This window comes from Mustelus asterias, chromosome 11, assembly GCF_964213995.1.
Source record: "Mustelus asterias chromosome 11, sMusAst1.hap1.1, whole genome shotgun sequence".
Taxonomy (NCBI): Eukaryota; Metazoa; Chordata; class Chondrichthyes; order Carcharhiniformes; family Triakidae; genus Mustelus; species Mustelus asterias.
The window spans coordinates 18550109-18565096 of record NC_135811.1 but is presented as its reverse complement, the minus strand read 5'-3'; the positions used below and the strand labels follow the sequence as shown (position 1 = coordinate 18565096).

The window sequence follows — 14988 nt, the reverse complement described above, 5'->3', positions numbered from 1 at the left end:
TGCCGCGTACATCTCCTTTAAACCTATGCCCCCTAGTAATTGACTCTTCCACCCTGGGAAAAAGCTTCTGACTATCCACTCTGTCCATGCCCCTCATATTCTTGTAGACTTCTATCAGGTCACCCCTCAACCTCCATCGTTCCAGTGAGAATAAATCAATGAGAACATGAGATCCACTGGAAGACTTTTTAAAATCACCAATATGTAATATTTAATTTTTGCTTCATACCAAAGTCAGCAGGCTTTGGTTCCCCTTTTTCACTTACCAGCAGATTCTGTGGTTTCAGGGCTCAGTGCAACACTTTCCACTTATGACAATGGGCCCTCGTAAAATGTGGACTAAAAATATTGTCACATTGTGCATATTTCCACAGTCATCCATATAATGTTTCAGGAGAGTAGACAAGATTGAGGAGCTTACTTTCAGTCGGGACCATCATTACTTCCTTAATCTTGAAGCAATTGCATGAATGGTTGGGGTCAGTAACACCTCTTAGTTCTTCCAATTACATTAGTATCGACTGTATATAAAATATTTTACACCTGAAATGATGGTCATTCATCATGATTATGGGTGGCTGACTAGCTCAATTGGCTAGACAGCTAGTGTGTGGATCAGATTAGTGCCTACAGCACGGGGCCCAATATTGTTGGAGTGGAGGTAGATTCGGAGTCTGCCTCCTCATGCCACACATAGAAAAAGCCACAGCACTTTGCTGTCGTTCAATGAAGGATCGCCAAGGACCTGCCTTCAGGTAGAGAACTGAAGAAGAATCATGATTGTACCAAACCACTCTAAAAGCCTTGATAGTGCGACTCCATTTAAAGTAAATTGACTTATTGAATCCATTCGGGTATTAGAACAAGCACCTGAATGTAAGTGGGATTGTTTTCAATGAGCATTGAAACAATCAGCGGTGGAGGAATCAATTGAAGTTCCTTTGTTAGCCAAGAGTGCCACAAATGAGCTTTTATTTACTTCATTACAACAGCTGGTATCTAAATACAACAATAAATTACAGATTTTGACAATTATTCACAGTACATGTCTCAGGCCTCATTAGCAAATTGACAACAATTTGTGGATACCAACCAGGTGTCCAAAGACCGCTGACTGATTCCAAGCAGCTGCTTCCTCTGCGATGGTTCGCAGTCGGGCCCTAGGTGGGAGGAGATCAAGAGGACGCAACCGGGAATTTTGGGAAGGGAAATGTCAAATAGGTGTTTGGTCTACTACTTGCAGATGTAGCAGATCCAACATACTTTTCAGCCAGGAGCCCTGAACACCTGCTCTACTGTCAGAAGGAGGTCATAACTAATAAATTTGATTGAGGTTTTCAATGAAGTGATTGGATGTGCAGACGAGGGTAGAGCAGCTGACGTAGTTTTTATGGATTTCAGCAAAGCCATTGACAAGGTCCCACGTGGATAAAGGAGGTAAAAGCACATAGGATCTAGGGTAACTAAGCAAGTTGCATCGGCAGGGTGGATAATAGTGAGGAAGGTCTTAGTTTGCAGGAAGATTTAGACGAGTTGGTCAGATAGGCCGATCAGTGGTGGATGGAATTTAACCCTGAAAATTGCAAGATAATGCACTTTGGAAGGAGTAACAAGTTAAGGGAGTACTCAATGAATGGCAGGACACTAGGAAGCTCAGAGGAACAGAGGGATCTTGGGGTGCTTGTCCACATATCTCGGAAGGCAGCAGGACAAGTTAATAGGGTGGTTAAGACATACAGAACACACACCTTTATCAGTTGTGGCATAGACTATAAGAGCAGGGAGGTTATGTTGGAGCTGTTCAAAACTTTGGTTAGGCCACAGCTGGAGCAGTGTGTGCAGTTCTGGTTACCTCACTACAGGAAAGTTGCGATTTCACTGGAGAGAGAGCAGAGATTCACCAGGTTGTTGCTTGAGATGAAGCAATGAAGACATGCTGGATAGGCTTGGGTTGTCTTCTTTAGAGCAGAGAAAGCTGAGCGGTGATTGAGGCATATAAGATTATGAGGGATATGGACAGAGTGGATAGGAAGCAGCTGTAGCCCTCAGTTAAAGGGTCAATAACAAGGGGGCATAATTTTAAGGTTTAGAAGGGATTTGAAGAAAAATCATTTTCACCCAGAGGGTGGTGGGAGTGTGGAAAGCACTGCCTGGGAGGGCATGAAACTTCACAACCTTTAAGAAGTACGTGAATGAGCATTTGAAATGTCATAACATTCAAGGTTATAGGCCAAGTGCTGGAAAGTGGGATTAGATTAGTGGAGATTTAGTGTAGTTTTGTCAGCGCAGACTCGATGGGCCTTTTCTGTACTGTATAACTCTATGATGTGTCACCAACCACATCAGATACTTAGGCGCACACAGCCTCAATGAATTTCTAGGCCATAACGTCTCTTCACTTAGAAAGGGAACACTACTTGGGCGGCACGGTGGCACAGTGGTTAGCACTGCTGCCTCACAGCTCCAGGGACCTGGGTTCGATTCCCGGCTTGGGTCACTGTCTGTGTGGAGTTTGTACATTCACTCCCGTGTCTGCATGAGTTTCCTCCATGTGCTCTGATTTCCTCCCACAGTCCAAAGATGTGCAGGTTAGGATGACTGGCCATGCTAAATTGGTCCTTAGTGTGTTTTGGGACGTATAGGTTAGAGGGATTAGCGGGGTAAATGTGTGGGATTGTGGGGTTAGGGCCTTTGGTGGAATTGTGGTCGGTGCAGACTTGTTGGGCCAAATGACCTCCTTCTGCACTGGAGGGATTCTATGATACTTCTCAACAACTCCATGATTAAATACACTGACCAGTGTGGTACTGAGCTGGACTTGGACCAGAAATGTCCCACATTCGGTTTGTGCTGTCATCCAAGACAGCAATGAGACCAATATGACAGGCTCCTATACTTCCAGACTAGAGAAATTGCACACAGCTATTGGTCTTTATTACCATCCAGTGACTACTATTGGTTAGTACATGCATGGATAATGAGTGAGGAGATGATGGGGATAGACTGTGATGCCCCTATCTTCATGTCTTTCCAAAAATGACTGAGCGTACATACAAATAGCAGAGGGACTCCAAGCATGGAACTGTGTTCAAGAACACGATACCACCTTAAAGAGACGGTGGTAAAAATCTTGGAAAGCTACCAGAAGAATGAGTATTGGACAACACCTCATTAAAAGCAGAAAAGCACGACCTCGAAATACAACAAGGAGGCCATAGCTTTTTGCCTTTTCAGAAAATAGAGGGAAGCAAAATCAGTTTCTGTGTTAAGAGATTTATTTAGTCAACATTATTGCAATTGAATTCAATGTTTCACACATTATTATAAATAGTTCTGCATCAAGTAACATTTCTGTTGCATTCAGGCTCCTGAGCTGCCTTGTTTTGGGTTAGCATCTGTCCTTGATAAGATCTGTCCATGTGAACAAATTGACTCCAGACAAAATACAATCTTATTTTGTGACCCTCTTTCACAACCCTCTGTTGTAATAAAGATCCTCTTCTGTTGTGGCTGACTGGATCGAAGGTTCAAGATTGCTCCGTTTTATCTGAAATAAAATTAACAGCTTAGAATCTAAAAATAAGGATTACTTTTCTTGGAGAGTAAATTATCTACCTTTCATTTTTGTCCTGCCAGCTCCCCAAATCCATGACCGGATAAATTTCCACTGGCTTCCTGCTACCTCACTCACAAGGCTCTACATAACAAGATCGAGATACCGGCACGTAGGTGGGGCAAGAGGAGCATCAGTGGTTGATGTTTCTCGGACTGGAGGAAAGTTTGTAGTGGAGTACTCCAGGGGACAGTGCAGGGACCCTGATACATATTAATGATGCATACCTTGGTGTACCGAGCACAATTTCAAAGTTTGCAGATGATACAAAATTCAGTAGCATTGTGTACTGTGAGGAATATAGTGTAGAACTTCAAAAGAACATAGATACATTGGTGGAATGGGCAAACTGGTGGTGGATGATATTCGATGTAGAGGAATGTGATGTGATTCATTTGGTAGCAAGAACATGGAAATGGGTTCAGGAACAGGTATATGTACATAAGCCATTGAAGAAGATAGATTGAGAGAGTGGCTAATAAAGCTTTATTAATAAGGGCACAGAATACAAAAGCAAGGAGGTTAAGTTGAGCTTGTATAAGTCATTAGTTTGGCCTCAGCTGGAATACTGCGTCCAGTTCTGGGTGCTGTACTTTAAGAAGGGTGCGAAGAGTGCAGAAAGAATTCACAAGAATGAAGTTCCTCATCCCAGGAACCAGTAAAGAAGATATACTGGAGTAGATTCCCTTAGAAAAAAGGAGACCGAGACAAGATTTGACAGAGGTATTCAAAATTATGAGGGATCTGACCAGAATAGAAAAGGAGAAATTGTTCCGACTTGTGTGAAAGGATTGAGAACGAGAGGGCACAGATTTAAAGTAATTAGTAAATGTGATACCGAGGAAAACCTTTTTACGCTGTGAGTGGTTAGGGACTGGAATGCTCTGCTGGAGAGTGCGGTGGAGGCACGTTCAATTGAAGCTTTCAAGAGGGAATTAGGCTGTTATCTTTAAAGAAAAGAATGTGTAGGGTTACGGAGAGAAGGCGGGAGAATGGAACCAGATGACTTGCTGACTCGGAAAACCAGTGCAGACACAATGGGTGCAATGGCCTTCTTCTGCACCTTTAACAATTCTGTCATTCTAGTGATCAGCCCATCCTACGACATCCATGGGTGCATTCTTTACTGGAGCAGTGAACAAATACCTGGCTCACTTTATTCCTCTTCTTCGAGGAATACTGAAATCAGCTGTGAGATTGCCATTGACAAACTCAACGAAAAGGATCAAACTCAAGACATTTCTAATCTGGAAACCTCGATACCAATAGCACAGAGGGCTGCCACATGTTGGACAAGCCACATTCCATTTCTGAATTGCAAACTTCACCCATCGACCTCAACTGCCCTGAATTATCATGAAATCACTACAGTGCAGCAAGGGGCCATTCAAGTCTGCACCGACAGCAATCCCACCCAGTCCTATCCCCGTAACTCCACACATTTACCCTGCTAATCCCCTGACACGAAGGGGCAATTTAACATGGCCAATCAACCTAACCCACACATCTTTGGACTGTGGGAGGAAACCCACGCAGACAAGGGGAGAAAGTGCAAACTCCATGTTGATAGTCACCCAAGGCTGGAACTGAACCCATGTCCTGGCGCTGTGAGGCAGCAGTGCTAACCACTGTGCCACTATGCCACATCTGCTGTTGAAATTGTCATTCGTGCCTTTTATACCTGTAGATTTGTCTATTCAAATGCACTCCTGACTGGTCTTGCATGTTCTTCCCTCCCTAAACTTTAGGTCAGCCAAAGCTATTATTAGTGTCCTACCTTTCTGATCCTATTTTCTATGTTTCTAGTGCCCTACCTCACACCAAGTACCGTTTACTCATCATGTGCTAATTAGCCTACATTGACTCCTGGTTATACAATGCTTTGATATTTACATTCTTGCTTGAGTTTTCAAATCTTTCCACGGTCTCGCCATTCCCCATCTCTGTAATCTCCTCCAGCCCCATAATCCTCCACGATATCTGTGCTCTTCTAATTCTGGCCTGTTGTGTATCCCTTATTTTAACTGTCCCTCCATTGGTGAACACATTTTCAGTTGCCCAGGCTCTAAACTCTTCAGTTCCCTCCCTAAATCTCTCTGCCTCGCAACCTTACTTTCCTCCTTTTAAAGCGGCCCTTATAATCTTACTCTTTAACCAAGATTTTGGTCATTTGCCCCAATATCTGCTTTTGTGGCTCTGTAACAGATTTTATTTTATAGCACTGATCGTTTTGAAGCACCTTAGGACAGGTTTATCCTTAAAGGCACGATATAAATACAAGTAGCTGGTGTTGAATGGGAAGCAGAAAATGCTGAAAAAGCACAGGAGGACAACCAGTGTCTGTGAAGAGGAAACAACAGATCTTGACATTTTCAGTGCATAGTCTTCTTCAGGACAAAATACTGGGAAATAAGCTAGTATTTTAACACAGTGCAGAATAAACCTGACATCATAAACCCATGGTTTGTTTTTCACACCAGCGTTTAAGTCTTAACAATCCCACTATTAATATATTTCATCTGCGACACTATTTCTGAATATGGATCTTTTCTGGTCTCTGTTCCTTCTCAGAGATGGTTCCACCAGTTCCGGGGTATTCTTCTCTCTGGCACGAGAGAGGTAACTTACCATTTGTGATCTACCCAGTGCTGTGGAAGAATCTGTCTATTCCCCTGACTGTAGAATCTCCTACCACTATCACTCTTCTATTGCTGTGACCCACCTGCCTCTCAGTCCCGCTCTACTTGAGATGGTTTCCTGCTCTCCGTCTCACGCTGTTGCTCAGGAAGATTCTGTTCTGAGTCACTCTTTGTTAATCTTACAGTGCCCAATTCCAGTTGTCGACTGGACAGTTTAAGTATGCCGGGGTTCCCTCTACCTGTAACTGTGATACCACTCATAGAAATCATAGAATCCCTACAGTGCAGGAGTCCATCGAGTCTGCACCAACAACAATCCCATCCCAGGCCCTATCCAGATCAGGCTTGTCCAACTTTTACACTAAGGGGCCATATTTGGATTTTTTTAATCCCTCAGGGGGTCGATAATCACATTTCAGAGAGATAACAGGTGAAATTTTTTGATTTTTTTTGTCTAAGTGTGAACTCAAGCGGGAAAAACAGGATGTAGATAAACATATTAAGTCATCTTGTGAGAATGTGTATAAGGTAGATTGAGAAGATGAAAGGGTTAAAATTGGGATGCGTAACTAGGAATCAGTTGAGGGATAAACTGGTTATGGAAAGGGCCTGAGGCGAGGACGACAAGGCTCACCGAAACTAATGATCACGTTAAAGAAACTGCTAATAGGTAATTGTGGTTCTGGCTTCGGAGGACAGGGCCTTATCGATTGGCCTTTTGTTCTTGAAAGTAATCTAATCAGAAACTTTAATAGTCATGTCCTTACGTGGCTATCGCCTTTTGTTCTTGAAAGTAATCTAATCAAAATGTAACAATACAGCTATGCCCTTATTGGCTAACAGAAGTATGTGGATGTATCTCCGTCGTGTATAACTGAAACTGTTTTGTAAGCCAGACAGAGACTCATGAACCCATGCTTGATGAGCATGGTCTAGCGATCTCTCCTCCGATGCAATAAAGAAGGTTTGCGGAGAAACCTGTGTCTCATCAGTTTTTGATCCGACTTCCGAAAGCGAATTCCACACTTGGGCCACACAATTCCAGTGTCAACACAAAACGTTGCTCTCTAAATGATCATTAGGAGGCCGGGTGGCACAGTGGTTAGCACTGCTGCCTCACAGCACCAGGGACCCGGGTTCAATTCCGGCCTTGGGCAACTTCACTGCCTGTGTAGAGTCTGCATGTTCTCCGGAGTCTGCGTGGGTTTCCTCTGGGTATTCCGGTTTCCTCCCATAGTCCAAAAAGTAAAGTAAAGTTTATTTATTTGTCACAAGTAGGCTTACATTAACACTGCAATGAAGTTACTGTGAAAATCCCTTAGTCGCCACACTCCAGCGCCTGTTCGGGTACACTGAGGGAGAATTTAGCATGGCCAATGCACCTAACCAGCACGTCTTTGGACTGTGGAAGGAAACCGGAGCACCCGGAGGAAACCATGCAGACACGGGGAGAACGTGCAGACTTCACACAGACAGTGCCCCAAGCCGGGAATCGAACCTGGGTCCCTGCCGCTGTGAGGCAGCAGTGCTAACTACTGTGCCACCGTGCAAGACGTGCTAGTTAGGTCCATTGGCCATGCTAAAATTTTCCCTCAGTATACCTGAACAGGTGCTGGAATGTGGTGACTAGGGGATTTTCACAGTAACTTCATTGTAGTGTTAGTGTAAGCCTACTTATGACACTAATAAATAAAACAAAAAATAATGTAAAAGATCTTCCTCCTCTGACCTAATCGTCCTCCTTTCAGCCCAAGGTTAAATTGCAACATCTCGCTTGACTGCCTAACCCACTGGCAACTCAAAACATGGGGAATCTCAGCCCTGTCGATAATACATTAATACATTTCTCAATTTGATCCATTGCAGGTTTTGCAATTATTCTCAGAGTTACTATAACTCAAGATCATCTGGTGCCTCCTCCTGCACCTAAATGCCAACACATTGAATAGCATGTTACATGGTTTCAAAAGCTTTGCATGTTTTATCTTCGTGTCTTGAAATGTTGAGTTTGAAACAATGATTTGAACTTTTCAGTGTTAGTCATTCTGCAAATATTGACACTCTGCAAATATGGACAAGGACAAGGGTAAAAATACAGAGGCTGCAAACTGCAGATATCCCATGGACTCTCTGTAAATACCGACACAATCCAGGGACAAGTCCAAACGAGATAAGTCCAGCATCAGCTACCCTAAGGACTACTCTTGCCTGAGTCAGAAGGCCAGGAATTCAAAACCTACTCCAGAGACTTGAGCACAAGAATCTAGGCTGGCACTCTAGCGCAGTATTCTGGGACTGATGCATGGTCATGTCTTTTGGGAGGCATTAGAATGAGGCCCTGCTCTCTCTGATGGATATTAAAGTTCCCAATGCATCATCTCAAAGAGGAGCAGGAAAAGGCTGCTCATGTCTGTACCAATATTTATCCCAAAATCAACATCTTCAAAAGAAAATCAGCCTGCTCATTATCACATTGCTATTTGTGGGAGATTGCTGTGTGCAAATTGGCTGCCAAATGTCTCAAGTTACACTATGCTAAACAAATACTTCATTGGCCATAAAGCATTCTAGGACACCCTGACATCACGAAAGGCGTTAAATAAGTGCAAGTTCATTCTTTTTAATTCTGTTTAAGTTACAGCGAGAAATAATAGTATCAAACCAACTAATGGAGTAAAAAACAGACGTAAAGGCAAGTGGAAAACAATCTGATAACCTCACAGGCATCAAAAGGCTGGTGAGAGAGCTGGAATTGCTTGCAATAAACACAATAACAGAGTTAGGAGTAGGATGCAAGTGTTAAACTCATCACATACCTTTCCCGTCTGAGGATACAGGCTGAAGGAGATGGGTACCATTAATCCAAGTACAAAGGCAGTCATTATATGTCTAATAGGAGCAAGAGCAAGTGGAAACTTGCTTATGAAATTCGTTCTACAGGAGAAAAAAAAAATTGAGCACTTAACAGTAATAAAAATGTACACATTTGTATAAAAACACAAAATTGGCACTTGTATGCATTTTGTTTTGGTTGCTTGGGCCCTAATCTCTGCAATTCTTTCCACTTTTTTCCTCATTTAAGAAATTCCTGTGTGCCAGCCTTGGTTCAATCACTAGCAATCTCATCTTTGAGTCAGAAGGTTCCGGGTTCAAGTCCCACTTCAGGGCTTGAGAACAAAAATCAAGACTGACACACCAGTGCAGTACTGAGGGAGTGTGGCACTATTGGAGGTAGATAGGAGTAAACATGTTTTGAAAATTGTTGGAGGTAGAGGACATCCAGATGAGAGGCCCATATCTGCCTGTTCAAGTGCATGTAAAAGATCCTATGAAACTAATTCGAAGAAGAGCTATATAAGACCCTCGTCAAGCTATATAAGACCCTCGTCAGACCCCACTTGGAGTACTGTGCTCAGTTCTGGTCGCCTCATTACAGGAAGGATGTGGAAAAGATTGTAAGGGTGCAGAGGAGATTTACAAGGATGTTGCCTGGATTGAGTGGCATGCCTTACGAGGATAGACTGAGGGAGCTCGGTCTTTTCTCCTTAGAGAGACGTAGGATGAGAGGAGACCTAATAGAGGTGTATAAGATGTTGAGAGGCATAGATCGGGTGGACGCTCAGAGGCTTTTTCCCAGGGTGGAAATGGCTGCTACGAGAGGACACAGGTTTAAGGTGCTGGGGGGTAGGGACAGGGGAAATGTTAGGGGGAAGTTTTTCACACAGAGGGTGGTGGGCGAGTGGAATCGGCTGCCGTCAGTGGTGGTGGAGGCAAACTCAATAGGGTCTTTTAAGAGACTCCTGGATGAGTACATGGGACTTAATAGGATGGAGGGTTATAGGTAGGCCTAAAAGGTAGGGATATGTTCGGCACAACTTGTGGGGCCGAAGGGCCTGTTTTGTGCTGTTGTTTTCTATGTTTCTAAGAGGAGGGGGGTTTATCCTGTGACCTGGCCAATATTTATCCCACAATCAACATCACAAAATAACAAAGTCATTATATCATGGAAGGTTGACTGTTGTCACAATAGTGTGACTACAAGTAATCCTGACTTCAAAAAGTAGTTTGTCAGCTCTAGGGCACTTTGGGATACCCAGTGCTTGTGAAAGACACTATAAAAATGCTGAATGTTGTAAAAAAAGCTAAAAGAGACAAAGGTAGGGGGAAATAAAATCGAGAGAGAAAATGTAGGAAAATCTCAGCAGGTCTGGCAGCATCTGTAAGGACTCGAAACGTCAACTCTTTTCTCTCCTTTCAGATGCTGCCAGACCTGCTGAGATTTTCCAGCATTTTCTTTTTTGGTTTCAGATTCCAGCATCCGCAGTAATTTGCTTTTATCCGGAAATAAAATCAAACTTGTTTCCTCAGAAGAACTTTTCAAATGCAGACAATAAAAATATAACAAAACATACTCAAGCTTATAAATCAAAGAAAGGGTTTAATAAATAAACTTCATTACTCCAAACTTGGGGCCTCGCTCTGGACCAATCCAAGTTCCCCACAATTCCCAACAGGTTCTTATTTATAGTGAGTCAGCTGATCATCACATCATTCTGTAACTGGTCCCATGGTTTACTGGGTCAGCTGACTCTTACAGCTTGTTACCATTGGTCACATTACATCCGATACAAAGTTGTCACCGGTTACATTCTATCAAAACTGACTGTTTTAAGTTCATGCACGGACAGTTTTTAAATCCAGTTTCACAGTATTTAGAGAACAATACAGATGCATAATTTGGATAGAGTCGGTAAAGCAATGCAAGACTGTTTTTTCAAAAATATTTCCTACCTTTGTAAATAGCTGACAAGTATATTGGGCGCAGCTACTGTAGCTCCGACTAACACTGCTCTAGAAAGTGCTGTCTCTTTAATTGCCTAGATAGGAGTAAACATGTTTTGAAAATTGTTTTGCTAATTTCATAATCAAAGATACAACTTTTGAAGCCTTTTGATTCTAAGGCATAAGTTTATTTAATTCTTTATCATACTTAAAACACTGCAAAATCTTCAGATTACCTTACTTCAGGGATCAATCAACAATAATGAAGTAAACATCAATTAAGATTAACCAAATAATTGCACCCCCCCCATCAGATTGTGCATATGTGGAATTTAATTTGCACCAAAGATTCATATTAGAAGTTAAAGTATGAGAATATATATCAGTGTTAAACAGCACTGTTACGGGAAGAGTATCTGATTTCCCACAATTTTCATGATGTGTAGGATTTCCACTCCATCTGACGAAGGAGCAGCGCTCCGAAAACTAATGGCATTTGCTACCAAATAAACCTGTTGGACTTTAACCTGGTGTTGTTAAAACTCTTACTGTGTTTCCCACAATTTTAACAGCCTCTTCAGCAATAGAATACATTTATACAAGCAAAATGTCTTAACACTTCAGAGGTTGAGGAAAATGAATGCCAAGCCAAAGACAGAATACGAGGATGATAAAAGGCTTGTTGAGCAATGTGGATTTTAAGGAGGGTTTTAGAAATGGAAGGTGATCAGATTTTGAGAGTGGAATTCCAGAGTGGGTGACTACAGAGAAAAAACGACAATACTGTCCTCACCTTATACCCTTTTCCCTTTCTAGTAATTAAGAGTGGTCAAGTCCAGTAACTGTCTTATTCCGCTCCTTACTTCAGGGTGACTGAGAGCCATTGAAGGACCTCAACTACTGCTTGGGCACGTAGGTCGAGAATGCAACCTGGATCATTAATATTTGTTGTGTGTGTGTCAGAACTTATTGGGTAACATTCGGAACATTCCTGAGGGAGTTTACAATTTTTAAATTATTTCTTGTTAATTGTCTTGATTAAAGTTAAGTACATACAGGTGGTGGGCATTGATTAGATTGTTACTTGAACACAGAGACACAGCAGGAGATATATATCTGTAATGTTTCTCACTGCGAATAAATCTATTCCTCGTAAATATTGGATTTGGATTCTTCCTTTTCCAATGGACCATCAGGAACAGGGTTCCTTTTCCAATGGACTATCAGGCCACAGGTTTAGGGTGCTGGGGAATAGGTATAGAGAAGATGTTAGGGGTAAGTTTTTCACTCAGAGGGTGGTGGGTGCGCGGAATCGGCTGCCGGTAATGGTGGTGGAAGCGGATTCGATTGAGTCTTTTAAGAGACTTTTGGATAGGTTCATGGAGGTTAGTAAGATAGAGGGTTATAGATGAGCCTAGAAGGTAAGGAAATTGTTCAGCGCAACTTGTGGGCCGAAGGGCCTGTTTGTGCTGTAGCTTTTCTCTGTTCTATAATATTCCTTGATCTTTCTAGCTTTCATTCCATATTAATACATTGAGGTAGACAACTTTCAAATCGAGCCACCAATAGGCCAACAATTGCAACATTTATCAGTGTGGGACTCTAGGACAACCTGGCACTTGGGAAACAAATGAAGAAATCATTACAGGCTACAGTCTAATGATCAGACTGAGAAAACAGAATCAACTTTCAAATCTTTGGTTTCGCCGATGTGGAACGGCAGCCACACAGTGACAAAAGATGCATTCATCTTTTAAATAGGGTGGAATAAGGTAAATAAAGAGTTTATGATTTGAAGTTCCTTTTATTTGTTTTTGGGATGTGGATGATGACAGAAAGGTTGCCTTTAGAAGGTGACATGCCTTCTTCCTGATGTAACAATTGTTTGCTAGGTCACTTCAGAAGGCACTTGGAGAAACACTGATGGTCTAAAGAGGCATATGGGATCAGGAAACTAGATTAAAATGTCATGAACAGGTATAATAGAATTAAAAAGGGTAGAAATTATGCTACAACTTTGAAAAGTCCTGGATAGATCACACCTGGAGTACTGAGAGCAATTCTGGGCACCACACCTTAGAGATAACATATTGGCTCTGGAGGTAGGGCTGCATAAATATAGAGCCATACCTTTCAGGAATGAAATTAAAGAACATGATTACATACAATTGCCATCCGCAAATGACAACTGATGTTAGATCAATTGTTAATTTTAAATCTGGAGATGGATAGATTTTTGTTGCCCAAAGGTATTAAGGAAAAGTAAAGTAAACTTTATTTATCAGTCACAAGTAAGGCTTACATTAACACAGCAATGAAGTTACTGTGAAATTCCCCTAGTCGCCACAATCCAGCGCCTGTTCGGGTCAACGCACCTAACCAGCACGTCTTTCAGACTGTGGGAGGAAACTGAAGTACCCGCAGGAAACCCATGCAGACACGGGGAGAATATGGGGCATATAAGAAGTTATGCTGTAGATTGGCCATAATCCCTTTGAAAGGAGAAATAGTCTCATGGGGCTAAATGTCATACTCCAGTTCCTATGTTTTTATTAGCAGTCAACCACACAGAGGACTAGAAGTAAGGAAGGCAGTGCAGATTCCGATGGGCATATTTAGGGTATTTTGTTTCTGGTGTTAGCATGCAAATTGAATTCAACTTCACAAAATGACGAGGTGCGAACTTACAAATTCTAGTCTGTCACTCCACAAACATAACAACTACACTTACCTTAGTTCCAGCTAATTGTGAGATTCCTACCACATTTCCATTTTCATCCACAACTTCAATTCCTTTATCAAACTCAAAGCCTCTAACTATTGCCACGTTCAGAGCACTTGCAAGCGCTGTGAGGAAAGATCAGTGAAATCAAAACCGGTCTTAAACAAGTATTAAAATCAAACATTAATTAGTAGCTTATTTTATCCTGTGAATTCTGCCTGAATATAAACCTTAAGGCGTGACAGACACCAATAATTTTCAGCTAGTCATGCTTCAACACTTTCCAGGAAAATTGATGGGGAGGTCACCTTGACTTTTTCCTCATACTTTCTAGTAGGGATTAGAAGGCACCCACCCCTCCTCACCATCCCTGGAGTGTGACAGTGGGCAATTTAGCTGCTTCGTTAATCATTCTACCAATTCCTCCCAAACAAAAGCCAAAGGCTTGTGAAAGTGCAACGAGACAATTTGTACTCCAATTGTCTCTGATCCTGTCGGGAAAGCTCCCCAGCTTATCCCAAACAGCTAGACTGAAAACTATAACAGAAAAGAAACAGAAAGCTCAAACCTGAAATGTCTGAAGAACAAACTGTGTCACACAGTTGATCTTATGCCTTTATGTGGCCCTTCCATTGAAATTACGCCATTCCTTTTGTGTCAGAACTAAATTTCTATCCATGATATGATGGCTGCAATGCCTTCCTACTCTGTCCCCACCATCATGATCAGGTAGACATGGTGAGGATGTGGAGTAAGGAGCCCTTCGACAATATACTTGCATCTCAACCTCCCACTGCACCAACCTGCCATAGTGATTCGAAAGAACAATGTTCCTAGTGCCCTGACTCACTGCTCCATCCAATTGTCTACTTACCAAGTACGGGCACTGGCAGAATCTTTCTGAACACAGTGTACGCTGCAGGATTGTTAGATACATAGCGATTCATTACAAACTGAGGGAAAACCTAAAATTGATAAGATTTTTAAAATTGCTATTTAGAAAAAAAAGTGAATACAAATCATTCCAAATGTTTCATGTACAATGCAGAACACACTTAGGATCATTGAAGTAACAGTAGACACAGCTAAATAACCACAGTCATTTCTGGATTATTATTTTCCATCAAGCAATCCATTCTGAAGTGCATGTGATTATCAGATGAGGACAGAATTGGATTATGTCCTCCTTCATTGAACTGTAGGACAACATTCTTTGGTTAGGCTGATAAATG

General features: G+C 42.0%; 1 protein-coding gene across 2 annotated transcripts in view; it reads right to left on the bottom strand.

Moving 5' to 3' along the window:
- Positions 1 to 928: 928 nt before the first annotated feature.
- The window catches only part of sfxn4 (sideroflexin 4), a 36625-nt gene continuing 22565 nt past the window's right edge, over positions 929 to 14988 (bottom strand). Inside the window, exons 11-15 of one of the 2 annotated variants that reach the window (XM_078223227.1) lie at positions 14631 to 14721; positions 13766 to 13881; positions 11044 to 11129; positions 9069 to 9186; positions 929 to 3547 (exon numbers count right to left, since the gene is read on the bottom strand). In XM_078223227.1, coding sequence (XP_078079353.1) covers positions 3470 to 3547; positions 9069 to 9186; positions 11044 to 11129; positions 13766 to 13881; positions 14631 to 14721 — 489 coding nt within the window. In that variant the 3' untranslated portion in view covers positions 929 to 3469. The remainder of the gene's footprint in view (positions 3548 to 9068; positions 9187 to 11043; positions 11130 to 13765; positions 13882 to 14630; positions 14722 to 14988) is intronic. The other variant, XM_078223228.1, reaches the window with a different exon arrangement.